We start from the raw sequence: 14,221 nt of genomic DNA on the forward strand, positions 1-14,221 counted from the left end.
CTCTCACTCTGTTACTGACGTAATTGCCCAATGCATTCCGATTTGGGTGACTTGAGAGTTCGGACCGCACCCACATTTTGAAAAATGTGGCCTAGATCAGAAATTTCTCATTTCCATATGTCTTGTTCAGATAACACAACAAAGCAAAATGAAACGGCAATTGTGTGCAATGACAGGAAACCCTGGACAAAGGTGTCAAGGGTAAAAATCTAATCTCACCACAAAGAAATGAGGTAAATATCTGGCGGGTTAAAGTAAAAAAAAAGTGAATTTTAAACAGATTTTCTGCCATAGCGAAAAGATCAATTTAGCATGATACATGAAATAGATGCTGTTGCATACATGTTCTTGAAATTTTAATCACTCGACTGCAAAGCCTGGGCTTCCATTCGAGCATCCAATTTTTCTCAATCATTTTGCAATCAATAATGCATGGTGCTTAATTGCTTAAACAAAACAATATGTAATTATAATCATTTTGCTCTTCGACTCCCTTTTAGTGCTGTAATGGGAGCAGGGTGAGTAAAAGCTCTAGAACTCTCAGTTTATGGCTTCGGGACATTGTTTATTGACTTTTTCTAGTAATCTCGATAAATGGTGTGTGGTATAACTACAGTCCGATAGAAAACATGAACAATGGAAGAGAAATGATTAGATTTTGCACTGACTGTATGCTAACTGCTCCCAACACAACCACCAAGGAATTTTCTTCAGCCTGCATTAGTTTTATTCCATCTTCTTGCAATTAAACTAAACACTGACATTTTTCAAGGCTGGAAATGTGTAGGGGCGTAATTACACTACGGTAGTGTCCGCCAGTGGAGAAGCAGCAGCAGTATTAAAAGCGGCAGCTTCTGCAGGGACTTCACCAACCGCTGCTTCAGCAGCTCGGGGGGCTTTAGGGGCAGCATCCACAGCTGGCACGTCAGCGGGAGCCACGGGATCTGCTGCAGGTGCCTCTGCTGCTTCTGCCTTGATCACAGTTGCCTCCCCCACCTCTTCAGTTTCTTCGTCTGCCTCTTCAGAGTTTGGAGGGGCAACAGGAGCAGCAGCAGCCTTTGAAGCCGGTTTAGCATCCTATTTTTCGGAAAATCGAGAATGGCTCAGTATTTATTCACTAGAAATGTGTCAATCCGTTGTCTGTGTGAAGTTATGAACAAAAATTCATGTGTGAAGGACAAAATGTGAGGTTTTTTTTCCTTTTTGGGGGGGATAATTTGATATTGCGTTAAATGTCAAGCTTCTGTGTGTCACCTCTTGCTCCTCTGATTCATCTCCAACTGGCTGAGCTGCAGCAGCATCAGCAGCTACAGGAGGGGGAGGAACGATAGTGGCTGCCTGCGCTGGCACGAAATCCACCTGCTTAAGAAGAATGAAAAATCAATTAACATAGGTGATTGCATTTTGGAAAAGGTCGCATCAAGCGCAGTTGGAGCACTAACCTCGGGTGTTGCCCTGGCTGGCCCTTCCTTGACAAAATGTACAAAATGACTTGAGAACTGATAACACTGGCAACAATTTTTTTGGGGGGGGGGGGAAATCTGATGTTTTAGGTGTGATAGCTGATAACTTAATTTTTGGGTGTAGGGAACTGATCTCACTTTTTCTCTAATCACGTCTTGTTTTTTGTCTATTACCTACGTTGTTACTAAATGCACACAAGTTGACATATCTTTTATAAAAACATAATAGAGCTAAATAAACATTGCAGTCATGCCCGTCTCTTCCATATTTTATTGTATGTCAATATATAAAAATGTTTATAAAACAGGCAAATAGTGTCTTAAAGCAACACTTTGTAACTTTTCAGTTTTGGTCGATTTTAGTGACACAAAAGTGGTAGTATTTTGCCTTAAGGAAGACTGGGTTTCCCATGAGGACCAGTACTGCGTTTCCATGAGGACCAGCACACATCCGAACAGTGCCGTAAAAAAATCAATGAATCAAAAATCAATCTCCTGGTCACCTGCAGATGGATTAAACAATATTTCTGTTTCCAGAGGCTGTTTGAAGGAATAGTAGTAATAGGGTAATGAATCCAGTTGTGGCTAAAAAATAGCATAAGACGGTTAGCTTTTTAAAAATCCGAACAATGTATTCATCCAGTTCAAAAAATTTGAATAGCGTACCGCACGAATGCTATTTTTAGACCATGATGTCATCATCGTAAACCCGGAAGTGGGTCAACAATACAATCCATGTTATTACTGCTTGTTTTCTGCCGAGAATCTTTCAAAAAAGAACACGCCGAGTAAACACTGCTGCTATGGAACTTGTAGAAACGACTCTTGACATCACGATATACGTGGGATGTTTTCTTCATACGTTTCCCGAAGCCAAAAACTCGGAGGAAAAAATGTGAAGAATAGATCAACTTGCGCGGACGTCCAAAAGACCAGTTTAACGCCAGCAAGGTGAAGTTATTCACATTTCATAAGCAGTAAACATTTTGTTGGGAGCCATGGTCGTACAGAAGATGAAGAGGTAAGCCATTTTGATATTTTTACTCATTTTTTTAGCGTGGCGTTTTGCCGTGCTGCCTTTGTCCGACAAAGAACGACTTGAAAAAAATTAAAATGGTATCTGACTGCCACTGTTGTTACCTTATCTGTTGTTAAAAACAACTTTAGTAAGGGGGAAAGGTAAATAAATTATAGAATTAAGATTTGTTAATAATGAAAAAATTAAAAGTGTTCGTTGCCTGTCACCGATTCCCATCTGCGATCGCTACACAAAAATAGCAATTTAAATTACCCCCAAGAACGGTCAGAGACGTAAGACGACCAGAGAATATAATATATAAGAACGACAGGGCATATGGAGGTAAAGGATAGATTGTTGAAATTTGTTGCTAGCTTGACCCGCCTAGCAACAAATGCTAACATCGTGAATATTAATGAGCAAAAGTGACGTGTTGTGTGCAGTCCGCCACTGCTACAACTTGTTCGTTAAATGTTTCATCATCAAAACAGCTTCTTCAATTCGAAAGGAGATGGTTTTGGTCACCATTTCTCCTCTATTGGTCCTTCTAAAAAAATAGCATGTTGTGATGAAGTTCATTATTTTCTGTAATGTACTGATAATGTTCTGATAAACATTAGACTTTCATATATTTTAGATTCATTACACACAACTGAAGTAGTTCAAGCCTTTTATTGTTTTAATATTGATGATTTTGGCAAAAAGTCAAGAAAAACCAAAAATCCCTATCTCAAAAAATTTGCATATTATGAAAAGGTACTCTAAAGAAGCTACTAACCTAATCATCTGAATCAACGAATTAACTCAAAACCCCTGCGAAAGATTCCTGAGGCTTTTAAAAACTCCCAGCCTGGTTCATTACTCAAAACCGCAATCATGGGCAAGGCTGCCGACCTGACTGCTGTCCAGAGGGCCATCATTGACACCCTCAAGCAAGAGGCTAAGACACAGAAAGAAATTTCTGAGCAAACAGGCTGTTCCCAGAGTGCTGTATCAAGGCACCCCAGTGGGAAGGAAAAAGTGTGGCAGGAAACGTTGCACAACCAGAAGAGGTGACCGCACCCTGAGAAAGATTGTGGAGAAGGGACCCTTTCAGACCTTGGGGGACCTGCAGAAAAAGTGGACTGAGTCTGGAGTAGAAACATCCAGAGCCACCGTGCACAGGTGTGTGATGGGAATGGGCTACACGTGCCGCATTCCCCATGTCAAGCCACTTTTGAACCTGAAACAGCGGCAGAAGGCCTGACCTGGGCTACAGAGAAGCAGCACTGGACTGTTGCTCAGTGTTCCAAAGTAGTTTTTTCAGATGAAAGCAAATTATGCATGTCATTCGGAAGTCAAGGTGCCAGAGTTTGGAGGAAGACTGAGGAGAAGGAAATGGCAACATGCCTGAAGTCCAGTGTCAAATACCCACAGTCAGTGATGGTCTGGGGTGCCATGTCAACTGCTGGTGTTGGTCTACTGTGTTTTATCAAGGGCAGGGTCAATGCAGTTAGCGATCAGGAGATTTTGGAGCACTTCATGCTTCCATCTCCTGAAAGCTTTATGCACAACCTGGCACCTGCTCAAAGTGCTAAAACCACTGGTAAATGGTTTACTGACCATGGCATTACTGTACTCAGTTGGCCAGCCAACTCTTCTGACCTGAACCCCATAGAGAATCTGTGGGATATTGTGAAGAGGAAGTTGAGAGACACCAGACCCAACACTGTTGATGAGCTTAAGGCCGCTATCGAAGCATCCTGGGCCTCCATAACACCTCAGCAGTGCCACAGGCTGATTGCCTCCATGCCACACCGCATTGAAGCAGTCATTTCTGCAAAAGGATTCCCGACCAAGTATTGAGTGCATAGCTGATATAATTAATTGAAGGTTGACTTTTTTTTTTAATTAAAAAACACTTTTTTGTATTGGTCAGATTAAATATGCTAATTTTTTTAGATAGGGATTTTTGTTTTTTCTTGACTTTTTTGCCAAAATCATCAATATTAAAACAATAAAAGGCTTGAACTACTTCAGTTGTGTGTAATGAATCTAAAATATATGAAAGTCTAGTGTTTTTCAGTACATGACAGAAAATAATGAACTTTATCACCAGTGTTGTTAATAACGGCGTTAGAATATAACGGTGTTACTAACGCCGTTATTTTATTCAGTAGTGAGTTATCTAATTAATTACTTTTCTCATCTTGGCAACACCGTTACCGTTACTGAGGCGGGTAAGGCGTGCATTTCTATGTTAGCTGACTGACGCGAGAAAAGTCTGAGAAACACGGACTCACGGAGACGAGAGAGCAGGAGTGGGGAGGAGGCAAGGGAGGGTGACGCTGATGCAAACGCGATGCTACTATGCTAGGTGGCTCCAATAATACCTGACTGTAGCCGATAGCCTACAAACTACGCCCACATGATGCTTCAGTAGATATCACATATATCCAGAACTAGATGCAAATGACAGACACGGCTGCATTAGCAAAATGTATAATAAAGAACTAGATGCGCTAGTACACAGCCACCATCTTAAAGCAGTAGACTCCTCAGAAGGGCTCTGTTGTAGAGAACCTTCCTAGCGAACCTAAGTAACTTTTTATCTAAAATGCTCCTAAATCGGCAAAATCTTGACTTAAATCTATCTTTAAATGATGAAATAGTTTTAAAACTTACAAATGTCAAAAGTAGACAGAAGGGAGCTAATGCAATAACGGGAGCAATTTTAACAACTTTAACGGTTGATTCACAACATTAAATGACTTCCGCACATAGCAAAGGTTACTATCTCGTTATCGCAATATCCGCAATACCACTGTGTCTGGTTAAGTTTAGGGTAAAGAATTGGGCTAGGGCCAATTGTCCCCTAATACTCTTTAAACTTCACATTATTTTTTTTTTTTGGAGAAAAAAAAACATGAAAATTATTACCAGTTACTTTGCCAAGTAAGTAATTACTCTTACATTCAGGTAACTGAGTTACGAACGCAATTACTTTTTGAGAGAAGTAATTTGTAACTGTAAATAATTACTTTTTTAAAGTAAGATTAACAACACTGTTTATCACAATATGCTATTTTTTTAGAAGGACTAGGTATTTCTTAAGGGTTTTTTTTTTTTTTTTTTTTAATGTTTTTGGATGATATCTGCTGTATGGGTTTATTTTCTGTCTGACTTTTATCGCGATGTGTCGTTTTGTTACATTTCTTTTTAGAGGTGTGCAAAATTTCCGATTCTTAGATTATTCGCGATTTGGCCGTGAAAGATTCGAGAACGATTCACAAACACCCAAATTCCGATTATTGAAATATGCCATGTAAAGTGGAAGTACAACACACTCAGCGCGCCGCGCGGTCAAAGAGGAAAGGAGCGAGAGTAGCTAAACATCATGCTTCTCATTACCCAGCCCCTCGGGTAATGCCAATGCTCAACTCACGGCTCTCGCTCAACTCATGCCACGAGATGAAAAAACACAACAACATACCTGACTGCTGCTGAAAAGCTGCTACTAAGTACATCCACATAATGTTACGGTAGATATCCTTTATATAGGACTAGATGCATTATAGATTTGGTAGCGTTAGATGAACAACTACAAAAAGCTAGATGCTAACGGCCGCCATCTTAAATCAGTACACTTCCCTGCAAGGCTGTTGTAGCGAACCTTCCAACCAAACCTAATTAACTTTTTATCTAAAATACTCCTAAATCGGTAAAATATTGACTTGAATCTATCTTTAAAATAGTTTTAAAACTTTCACATGTTGAAAGTAGACAAAAGGGAAATTATGGAATAACGGGAGCAATTTTAACAACTTTAACGGTTGATTCACAACATTAAATTAATTGAATGTAGTTTAAAGCTGCTGATACAGAATGGGGACTGGAGTTTTTTATTTACTGTTATTTTTGTATATTTGTTTACTGCTATATGTTAACTTGATACTGAAATAGTAGTTTGGTTTAGCCTGAGAGTATTTTTGAACAATTTTGGAACTAATGTAAAAAACATTAAAAAAAAAAAAAAAAAAAAAAAAAGGAGGGGGGTGCATCAATAATTGTTTTATAATCGAATCGGAGCCTCTGAATCGTAATCGTAATCGAATCGTTAGGTGCCCAAAGATTCCCAGCTCTATTTCTTTTTTCTTCATGTCATTGTATAATATTTTCCTGCCTTTAATTTACCATGAGCCATGTTTGTCTTTGTTGTAAAGCACTTCGGGGACCTTTCCGGTTTTGTAAAGGGCTATATTAATACATTTGTTTGATTGATCTGCTAACAACAATTTACTGACATATATACGCAAAAGGAAGTCTCGCTTCGTGGTAAAAGTGGCTAACACAAGAGAAAAATAGGGGGGCTTTGAAGGAAATGGTAAATTTAAAGAAGCTTTTTGGAAAATGTTTAAAATTAATAAATTTCATTTGTCAATATTTTTATTTTTTTTTTTGCTGTTTAGGTACTTTGGAATCTTACAGGCCTAACTTCAGGAGTAGCTTCGGTTCCGGGAATTTCAGCTGCTGGAAGAAAAGGGTTGGGGACAATCCCCTGGAAGGGGAAAAAAAAGTTTCGGTATTTTTTTTTATTCATTTATTTTTATTAAATGAAATTATCAGTTGCAAACCTGCTGCTGTAACAGCCTGTACATCTCCATCAACCTCAAGGCTTCATTGGCATGCGCCGCAATCTGTTGGAAAAATACCAAACATCTCCAGACACGCAAGTGCAATCGGGACAATTGCCATTTCATATACTATCTACACCTGTCATCAATGCAGCATTCTTTATGACAATCAGCACAGTGATAAGACTGACTTACTTCGTCGCTTTGACGTTTCTGAACCTATACAGGAAGGGAACATGGGCAAATAATAAATGGATTCACATCCTTGTGAATAAATATCATATTTGAGATCTTTTAAATTCAAGACAGACTTACAGGAGCAGCCGAGCAAGCGACAAACAGGCACATTATGATGACAGCTTTCTCCATCTTGGCTGGAGATAAAAAATATGTTTTTTTTTTTTTTTTTTTTTTTTAAGTCATGAATATAATGTCTCACCTCCTGTGTGATGCAGAGAACTTGAAGATGATATGTCTCTGGAGAGATGGAAAGTACCTGCTTTCTCCCGTGAATCTCATTTATATACCTGAGCATGCGGTGATAGCCAATCAAATCCCACCAAGCACACAGAAGAATGTGTTTGAAGACATAAATATTCTTCACACATGAAAAAATGAGGTGTATGGGGTCAAGGCCCTTCTATCTTTAATTAGATGCTGTGTAAGGATCACTCACACATCCGTCACTGACATAATAATTACCTATGCACTGCTATTAGATCAATTAAAGCAAAAACGTGACGCGAAGATGTTTTGTTTGATTTAGTGCATCCAAAAGTCAAGAAGTGAGACAAACACGTTGCTGGATATGATTGGGCGGCTTTCCAATTTGGTGAGCTGATGCTAGACAGCCAGTCATAACATGAGGGAATGATGCCTGTGCCCTTAGAAATGTAAGAGGTTCTGTTGTGACAAGCGTTTGTTCCCGAGGGAAGCGTCACATTGAAACCATCCTCTTGAGTTTCTTAGTATCTTGCTTTAGGATTTGCACTTGCATGCCACTGCTGTCAGAACGTGTCAATATGATGTACAGTAGCTGTACCTATAGTTTTCTAATAGTTTTCCAGACAGTACTGAATTTCTTGGTATGTATACAGTAGTTATAACAGCGTGATTTTTATAAGTTTAATTTATACATATACTGTAGAAAATTTATAAAAATAGTCATTATGTTTCATAAGTACTTGTTCTGAAACATCTTCTTCAGGTCTTTTGTTCTTTTCATGCATACCGAAAACTCATATAGAAAAGGCAATGTGAACTGTTTGGGACTTGATTCTACGTGATTTTATGCACACATCCCATCTTCCATAAATACAGTCCCTGATAAATGTCTTGTCGCTTATCCATTTTGTAGAAACAATTGCTAATAACCTGACTTTTAATAATCCATTTGGTTTCAGAAATGGCTCATATGAAAGCTAAGACCCTCCCAAATGATGTTGAATGTACAAAAATATACACTCACCGGCCACTTTATTAGGTACACCTGTCCAACTGCTCGTTAACACTTAATTTCTCATCAGCCAATCACATGGCGGCAACTCAGTGCATTTAGGCATGTAGACATAGTTTAAGACAATTTCCTGCAGTTCAAACCGAGCATCAGTATGGGGAAGTAAGGTGATTTGAGTGACGGGGGTGGCGTGGCTCAGTGGTGGAGTAGTTGTCCCCCAACCCAGAGGTTGTGGGTTCGATTCTCCACCCTGATGAACTCGTCTAAGTATCCTTGAGCAAGATACTGAACCCCGCATTGCTCCTGGTGCTGTGTCACCAGTAGGTAGATGGCAATGTAGTGTAAAGCGCTTTGAGTACCTTGAGAGGTAGAAAAGCGCTATACAAGTATAACACCATTTACTTTGAAGGTGGCATGGTTGTTGGTGCCAGAAGGGCTGGCCTGAGTATTTCAGAAACTGCTGATCTACTGGGATTTTCACGCACAACCATCTCTAGGGTTTACAGAGAATGGTCCGAAATAGAAAAAATATCCAGTGAGCGGCAGTTCTGTGGGCGGAAATGCCTTGTTGATGCCAGAGGTCAGAGGAGAATGGCCAGACTGGTTTGAGCTGATAGAAAGGCAACAGTGACTCAAATAACCATCTGTTACAACCAAGGTAGGCAGAAGAGCATCTCTGAACGCACAGTACGTCGAACTTTGAGGCAGATGAGCAACAGCAGCAGAAGACCACACTGTGTGCCACTCCTTTCAGCTATGAACAGGAAACTGAGGCTACAATTTACACAAACTCATCGAAATTGGACAATTGAAGATGGGAAAAACATTGCCTGGTCTGATGAGTCTCAATTTCTGCTGCGACATTCGGATGGTAGGGTCAGAATTTGGCGTCAACAACATGAAAGCGTGGATCCATCTTGCCTTGTATCAACGGTTCAGGCTGGTGGTGGTGGTGTGATGGTGTGGGGAATATTTTCTAGGCACTCTTTGGGCCCCTTGGTACCAATTGAGCATCGTTGGAACGCCACAGCCCACTTGAGTATTGTTGCTGACCGTTTCCATCCCTTTATGACCACAATGTACCCAACTTCTGATGGCTACTTTCAGCAGGATAATGCGCCATGTCCTAAAGCTGGAATCATCTCAGACTGGTTTCTTGAACATGACAATGAGTTCACTGTACTCAAATAGCCTCCACAGTCAACAGATCTCAATCCAATAGAGCATCTTTGGGATGTGGTGGAACGGGAGATTCGCATCATGGATGTGCAGCCGACAAATCTACACCAACTGTGTGATGCCATCATGTCAATATGGACCAAACTCTCTGAGGAATGCTGAGGGCAAAAGGGGGTCCAACCCGTTACTAGCATGGTGTACCTAATAAAGTAGCCGGTGAGTGTATTTGTTTCACAGAAAAAAGATTTATCATTTAATGAAGACATAAAGGTCAAATTTTGGCAAGACAAAAGTTTTGTCGCCTACAGAAAATAGTGTGAAAATTAAACAAAAAATGTACTTGAAATACAAAAATATGTTACATAACATAAGCGAATGAAGTAGTGGTGCTGTGAGATCCAAATTTAATATACATATATCTTTCATCCTACCCCAGACATGCTCAATTATGTTCATATCTGGTGACTGGGTTGGCCAGTCCTGGAGGATATTGATCTTCTTTGCCTTGAGAAACTTTGAGGTAGAGATTGAAGTATGCGATGGAGCACCATGCTGCTAGGTTATGGTTAGGAATGTAAGAGGCAGCTAACATTTGTTGATATTTCAGACTATTTATGTTGCCTTCCACCCTGCAGATCTCACGCACACCCCCATACTGGGCTTCACTGTTTTTTGAGTGAATCTCGGATCCATGTGGGCGACAGTAGGTCTCCTGCAATATTTGCGGCGACTGTGGTGTAATTCAATGGAAGATTCATCTGAAAAATCCACCTTTTGCCACTTTTCCAGCATCAATCCTTTTGACAGGCTGTGGGCCTTGGCAAATGCCATACGTTTTTTTAATTGTATTTTGTTTAATGCTGGTTTCTGGGCACCGATTCAACCATGGAGGCCATTTCTAGACAGAATTCGACAGATTGATCTGGTTGACACGGGGACTTCAGGTGACCAGGTCTCGTGGAGCTCTGCTGCAGTGGAAAAAGATCAAGATCCTCCAGGACTGGCCAGCCCAGTCACCAGACATGAACATCATTGAGCATGTCTGGGGTAGGATGAAAGAGGAAGCATGGAAGATGAAACCCAAGAATGTTGATGAACTCTGGGAGACATGCAAGACTGCTTTCTTTGATGTTCCTGATGACTTCATCAATAAATTGTATGAATCCTTGCTGAACTGCATGGATGCAGTCCTTCAAGCCCATGGAATTCATACAAAATTAAAAATTAAATTAAATTAAATTTGGCTCTCACAGCAGCACTACTTAATTCACTTGTGTTATGTAATATATTTTTGTACAGTGCTGCTCAAAAGTTTGTGAACCCCCTCAACATTTTGGAATTTTCTATTATTTCAACCTGATTTCCTAATCAATCAATTCAGTAGTTTTTTTTTGTTTTTTTAACAGTTGTGTTGTCGAGACTAAATTAAAAAGAGTTTTCATCAACTGATGTAGGTGCAAAATTGAACTGTTTGGTCACAACCAAAACCGCCATGTCTGGCAAAAAGTCAACACTGCATACCACCAAAAGAACCTTCTCCCAACAGTGAAGCATGGAGGTGGGAATGTCAAGATCTGGGCTTGCTTTTCATCCTTAGGACCTGGACAACTCCACATAGTCCAGGGAATCATGAATTCTGAGGAATATTGTCAAATCCTAGAACATAACCTGACGCCATCTGTTTTGAAGTTAAAGCTGGGCAGAAGGTGGATCATGCAACATGATAATGATCCAAAGCATTCCAGCAAAACAACCAAGGAATGGCTGAAAAAGAAGAAGATTCGTGTTCTGGACTGGCCCAGTCAAAGTCCTGACCTAAATCCCATTGAAATGCTGTGGCGGGACCTGAAGCGAGCAGTTCATGCCAGACGCCCATCAAACCTCTCTCAACTGACTGCGTTCTGCAAGGAAGAATGGGCAAAAATCCCCCAAAGTAGATGTGAGAGGCTGATTAGTCACTACAGAAACCGTTTGGTTGAGGTAATCTCTGCAAAAGGAGGCGCAATATCCTATTAACTGAAGGGGTTCACATACTTTTGCACACATGATATCTGAGTTTTTCTTAAATCAACCACTTTTGTTAAATAAAGAATGACAATATAACTAATTCTTTTGTTTCAGTCCATTATTTGGAATGTCAGTATTGTGGATTTGGGTATAAATTAACATTTAATAAGGTTATTTTAGTTTTTTTTACAAAAAATCTGACCATCGCGGTGGGGTTCACAAACTTTCGAGCAGCACTGTATTTGAAGAACATTTATTCAATTGAAATCTACTTTCTGTAGGCCACAAAACTATTGTCTTGCCAAAATTTGACCTTTATGTCTTCATTAAATGATAAATCTTTTTTCAGTGAAACAAATATATTTTTGTACATTCAACATCATTTCGGAGGGTCTTAGCTTTCATATGAGCCATTTCTGAAACTAATTGAATAATTAAAAGTCAGGTTATTCGCAATTGTTTCTACAAAATGGATAAGCGACAAGACTTTTGTCAGGGACTGTAGAAAATGTAAAAAAAATAGTAATTATGTTTCATAAATACTTGTTCTGAAACGTTTTCTTTAGGTCTTTTGTTCTTTTCATGCATACCAAAATCTATTATAGAAAAGGCAATGGGAATTATTTGGGACTTAATTCTATGTGGTTTTATGCGCACATCCCATCTTCCATAAATATGTACAATATCGTTTTTTTCTCTCTCTCTGAGGCTTGGATTTGCTGTGCAAGTTGCAACATCTTTTGTGATAGTAGAGCCTTAGTGTGGATCTGGAGAAGAAAAATCCCATAAAGAGAGAAAATGGAAGTACAGTGTTCGTATTTTCATATCAAAGCAACATCTTTATGTTTGTTCTCTCACATTTGGAGTTTGCCTGTGGTGGGAGTTGTGAAGTGAAAATTTTAAATAGCACCACCTGAAATGAAACAATATTTGGCCTCCGATGCACAAATAACAAAAGCATTTGTTTTTTATTTATATAGTGCCACTGAAACACAATAATGACTATTCTCTGTGGGATTCTTAAAATTTGCTACGGTATGTGTACCTGCTGCTGACGGAAGTCATATGGATAGTAGATGGTGAAAAAAAAGTTTTGTTTTGTTTTTTTAAATAAAATTGCTTACGGTGCTAAACATGAATACAGCCATTTAATAACTTCAGACCTTTAGCAACCACGTTGAATATGAGCGTGTTGATTTACACACTTCCACACCCCATGATCCCTTCCCGTTCACTGCTTTTTCCTAATAAATCAAACTTAATGAACAACCACAATGGGAGTACAGTGGTACCTCTACATACGAAGTTAATTCGTTCCACGACCTGGTTTGTAAGTCGAAATGGTCGTATGTCAAGCAGGATTTTCCCATAAGAATATGTTATAATTCCATTAATTCATTCCACAGCCTGAAAACCTACACTAAATCTTTAATAAATACTGCTGGAACCATTACAAATGGAAATTACACATAGCAAAACATATAAATTACAGGTCCTTCTCAAAAAATTAGCATATTGTGATAAAGTTCGTTATTTGTACTGATTAACATTTGACTTTCATATATTTTAGATTCATTACACACAACTGAAGGAGTTCAAGCCTTTTATTGTTTTAATATTGATGATTTTGGCAAAATAGTCTAATAATCTCAAAAAATTAGCATATTTCATCCGACCAAAACAAAAAAGTGTTTTTAATACAAAAAAAAAAAAAAAGTCATCCTTCAATTAATTATATCAGCTATGCACTCAATACTTGGTCGGGAATCCTTTTGCAGAAATGTCTGCTTCAATGCGGCGTGGCATGGAGCCAATCAGCCTGTGGCACTGCTGAGGTGTTATGGAGGCCCAGGATGCTTCGATAGCAGCCTTAAGCTCATTCAAAGTGTTGGGTCTGGTGTCTCTCAACTTCCTTTTCACAATATCCCACAGATTCTCTATGGGGTTCAGGTCAGCAGAGTTGGCCGTCCAATTGAGCACAATAATGCCGTGGTCAGTAAACCATCTACCAGTGGTTTTGGCACTGTGAGCAGGTGTCAGGTCATGCTGAAAAATGAAATCTTCATCTCCATAAAGCTTTTCAGCAGTTGGAAGCATGAAGTGCTCCAAACACTCCTGATAGCTAGCTGCATTGACCCTGCCCTTGATAAAACACAGTAGACCAACACAAGCAGCTGAAATGGCAGACCATTACTGACTGTGGGTACTTGACACTGGACTGGCATTTCCTTCTCCCCAGTCTTCCTCCAAACTCTGGCACCTTGATTTCCGATTGACATGCAAAATTTGTTTTTTTCTGAAACAAGTACTTTGGACCATTGAGTCACAGTCCAATGCTGCTTCTCTGTAGCCCAGGTCAGGCGCTTCTGCCGCTGTTTCAGGTTCAAAAGTGACTTGACCTGGGGAATGCGGCACCTGTAGACCATTTCCAGCACACGCCTGTGCACGGTGGCTCTGGATGTGTTTACTCCAGACTCAGTCCACT

The 14,221-nt window shown here is 39.6% G+C and overlaps 1 protein-coding gene across 2 annotated transcripts; it reads right to left on the bottom strand.

The window, feature by feature from the left end:
• Positions 1-626: 626 nt before the first annotated feature.
• On the bottom strand, positions 627-7,659 carry enam (enamelin). 2 transcript variants are annotated; one of them, XM_057844680.1, is made up of 8 exons: positions 7,534-7,659; positions 7,410-7,468; positions 7,290-7,313; positions 7,095-7,157; positions 6,947-7,018; positions 1,443-1,469; positions 1,255-1,362; positions 627-1,077 (listed from the first exon to the last, which is right to left on the bottom strand). In XM_057844680.1, exons 2-8 carry the CDS (start codon positions 7,461-7,463, stop codon positions 796-798), a joined length of 630 nt encoding a protein of 209 aa, XP_057700663.1. In that variant the 5' UTR covers positions 7,464-7,468; positions 7,534-7,659; the 3' UTR covers positions 627-795. The 2 variants fall into 2 exon arrangements, with proteins under 2 accessions (XP_057700663.1, XP_057700664.1); XM_057844681.1 differs by lacking the exon at positions 1,443-1,469.
• Between the last annotated feature and the right edge of the window lie 6,562 nt (positions 7,660-14,221).

Source organism: Corythoichthys intestinalis, chromosome 8 (assembly GCF_030265065.1).
Source record: "Corythoichthys intestinalis isolate RoL2023-P3 chromosome 8, ASM3026506v1, whole genome shotgun sequence".
Lineage (NCBI taxonomy): Eukaryota > Metazoa > Chordata > Actinopteri > Syngnathiformes > Syngnathidae > Corythoichthys > Corythoichthys intestinalis.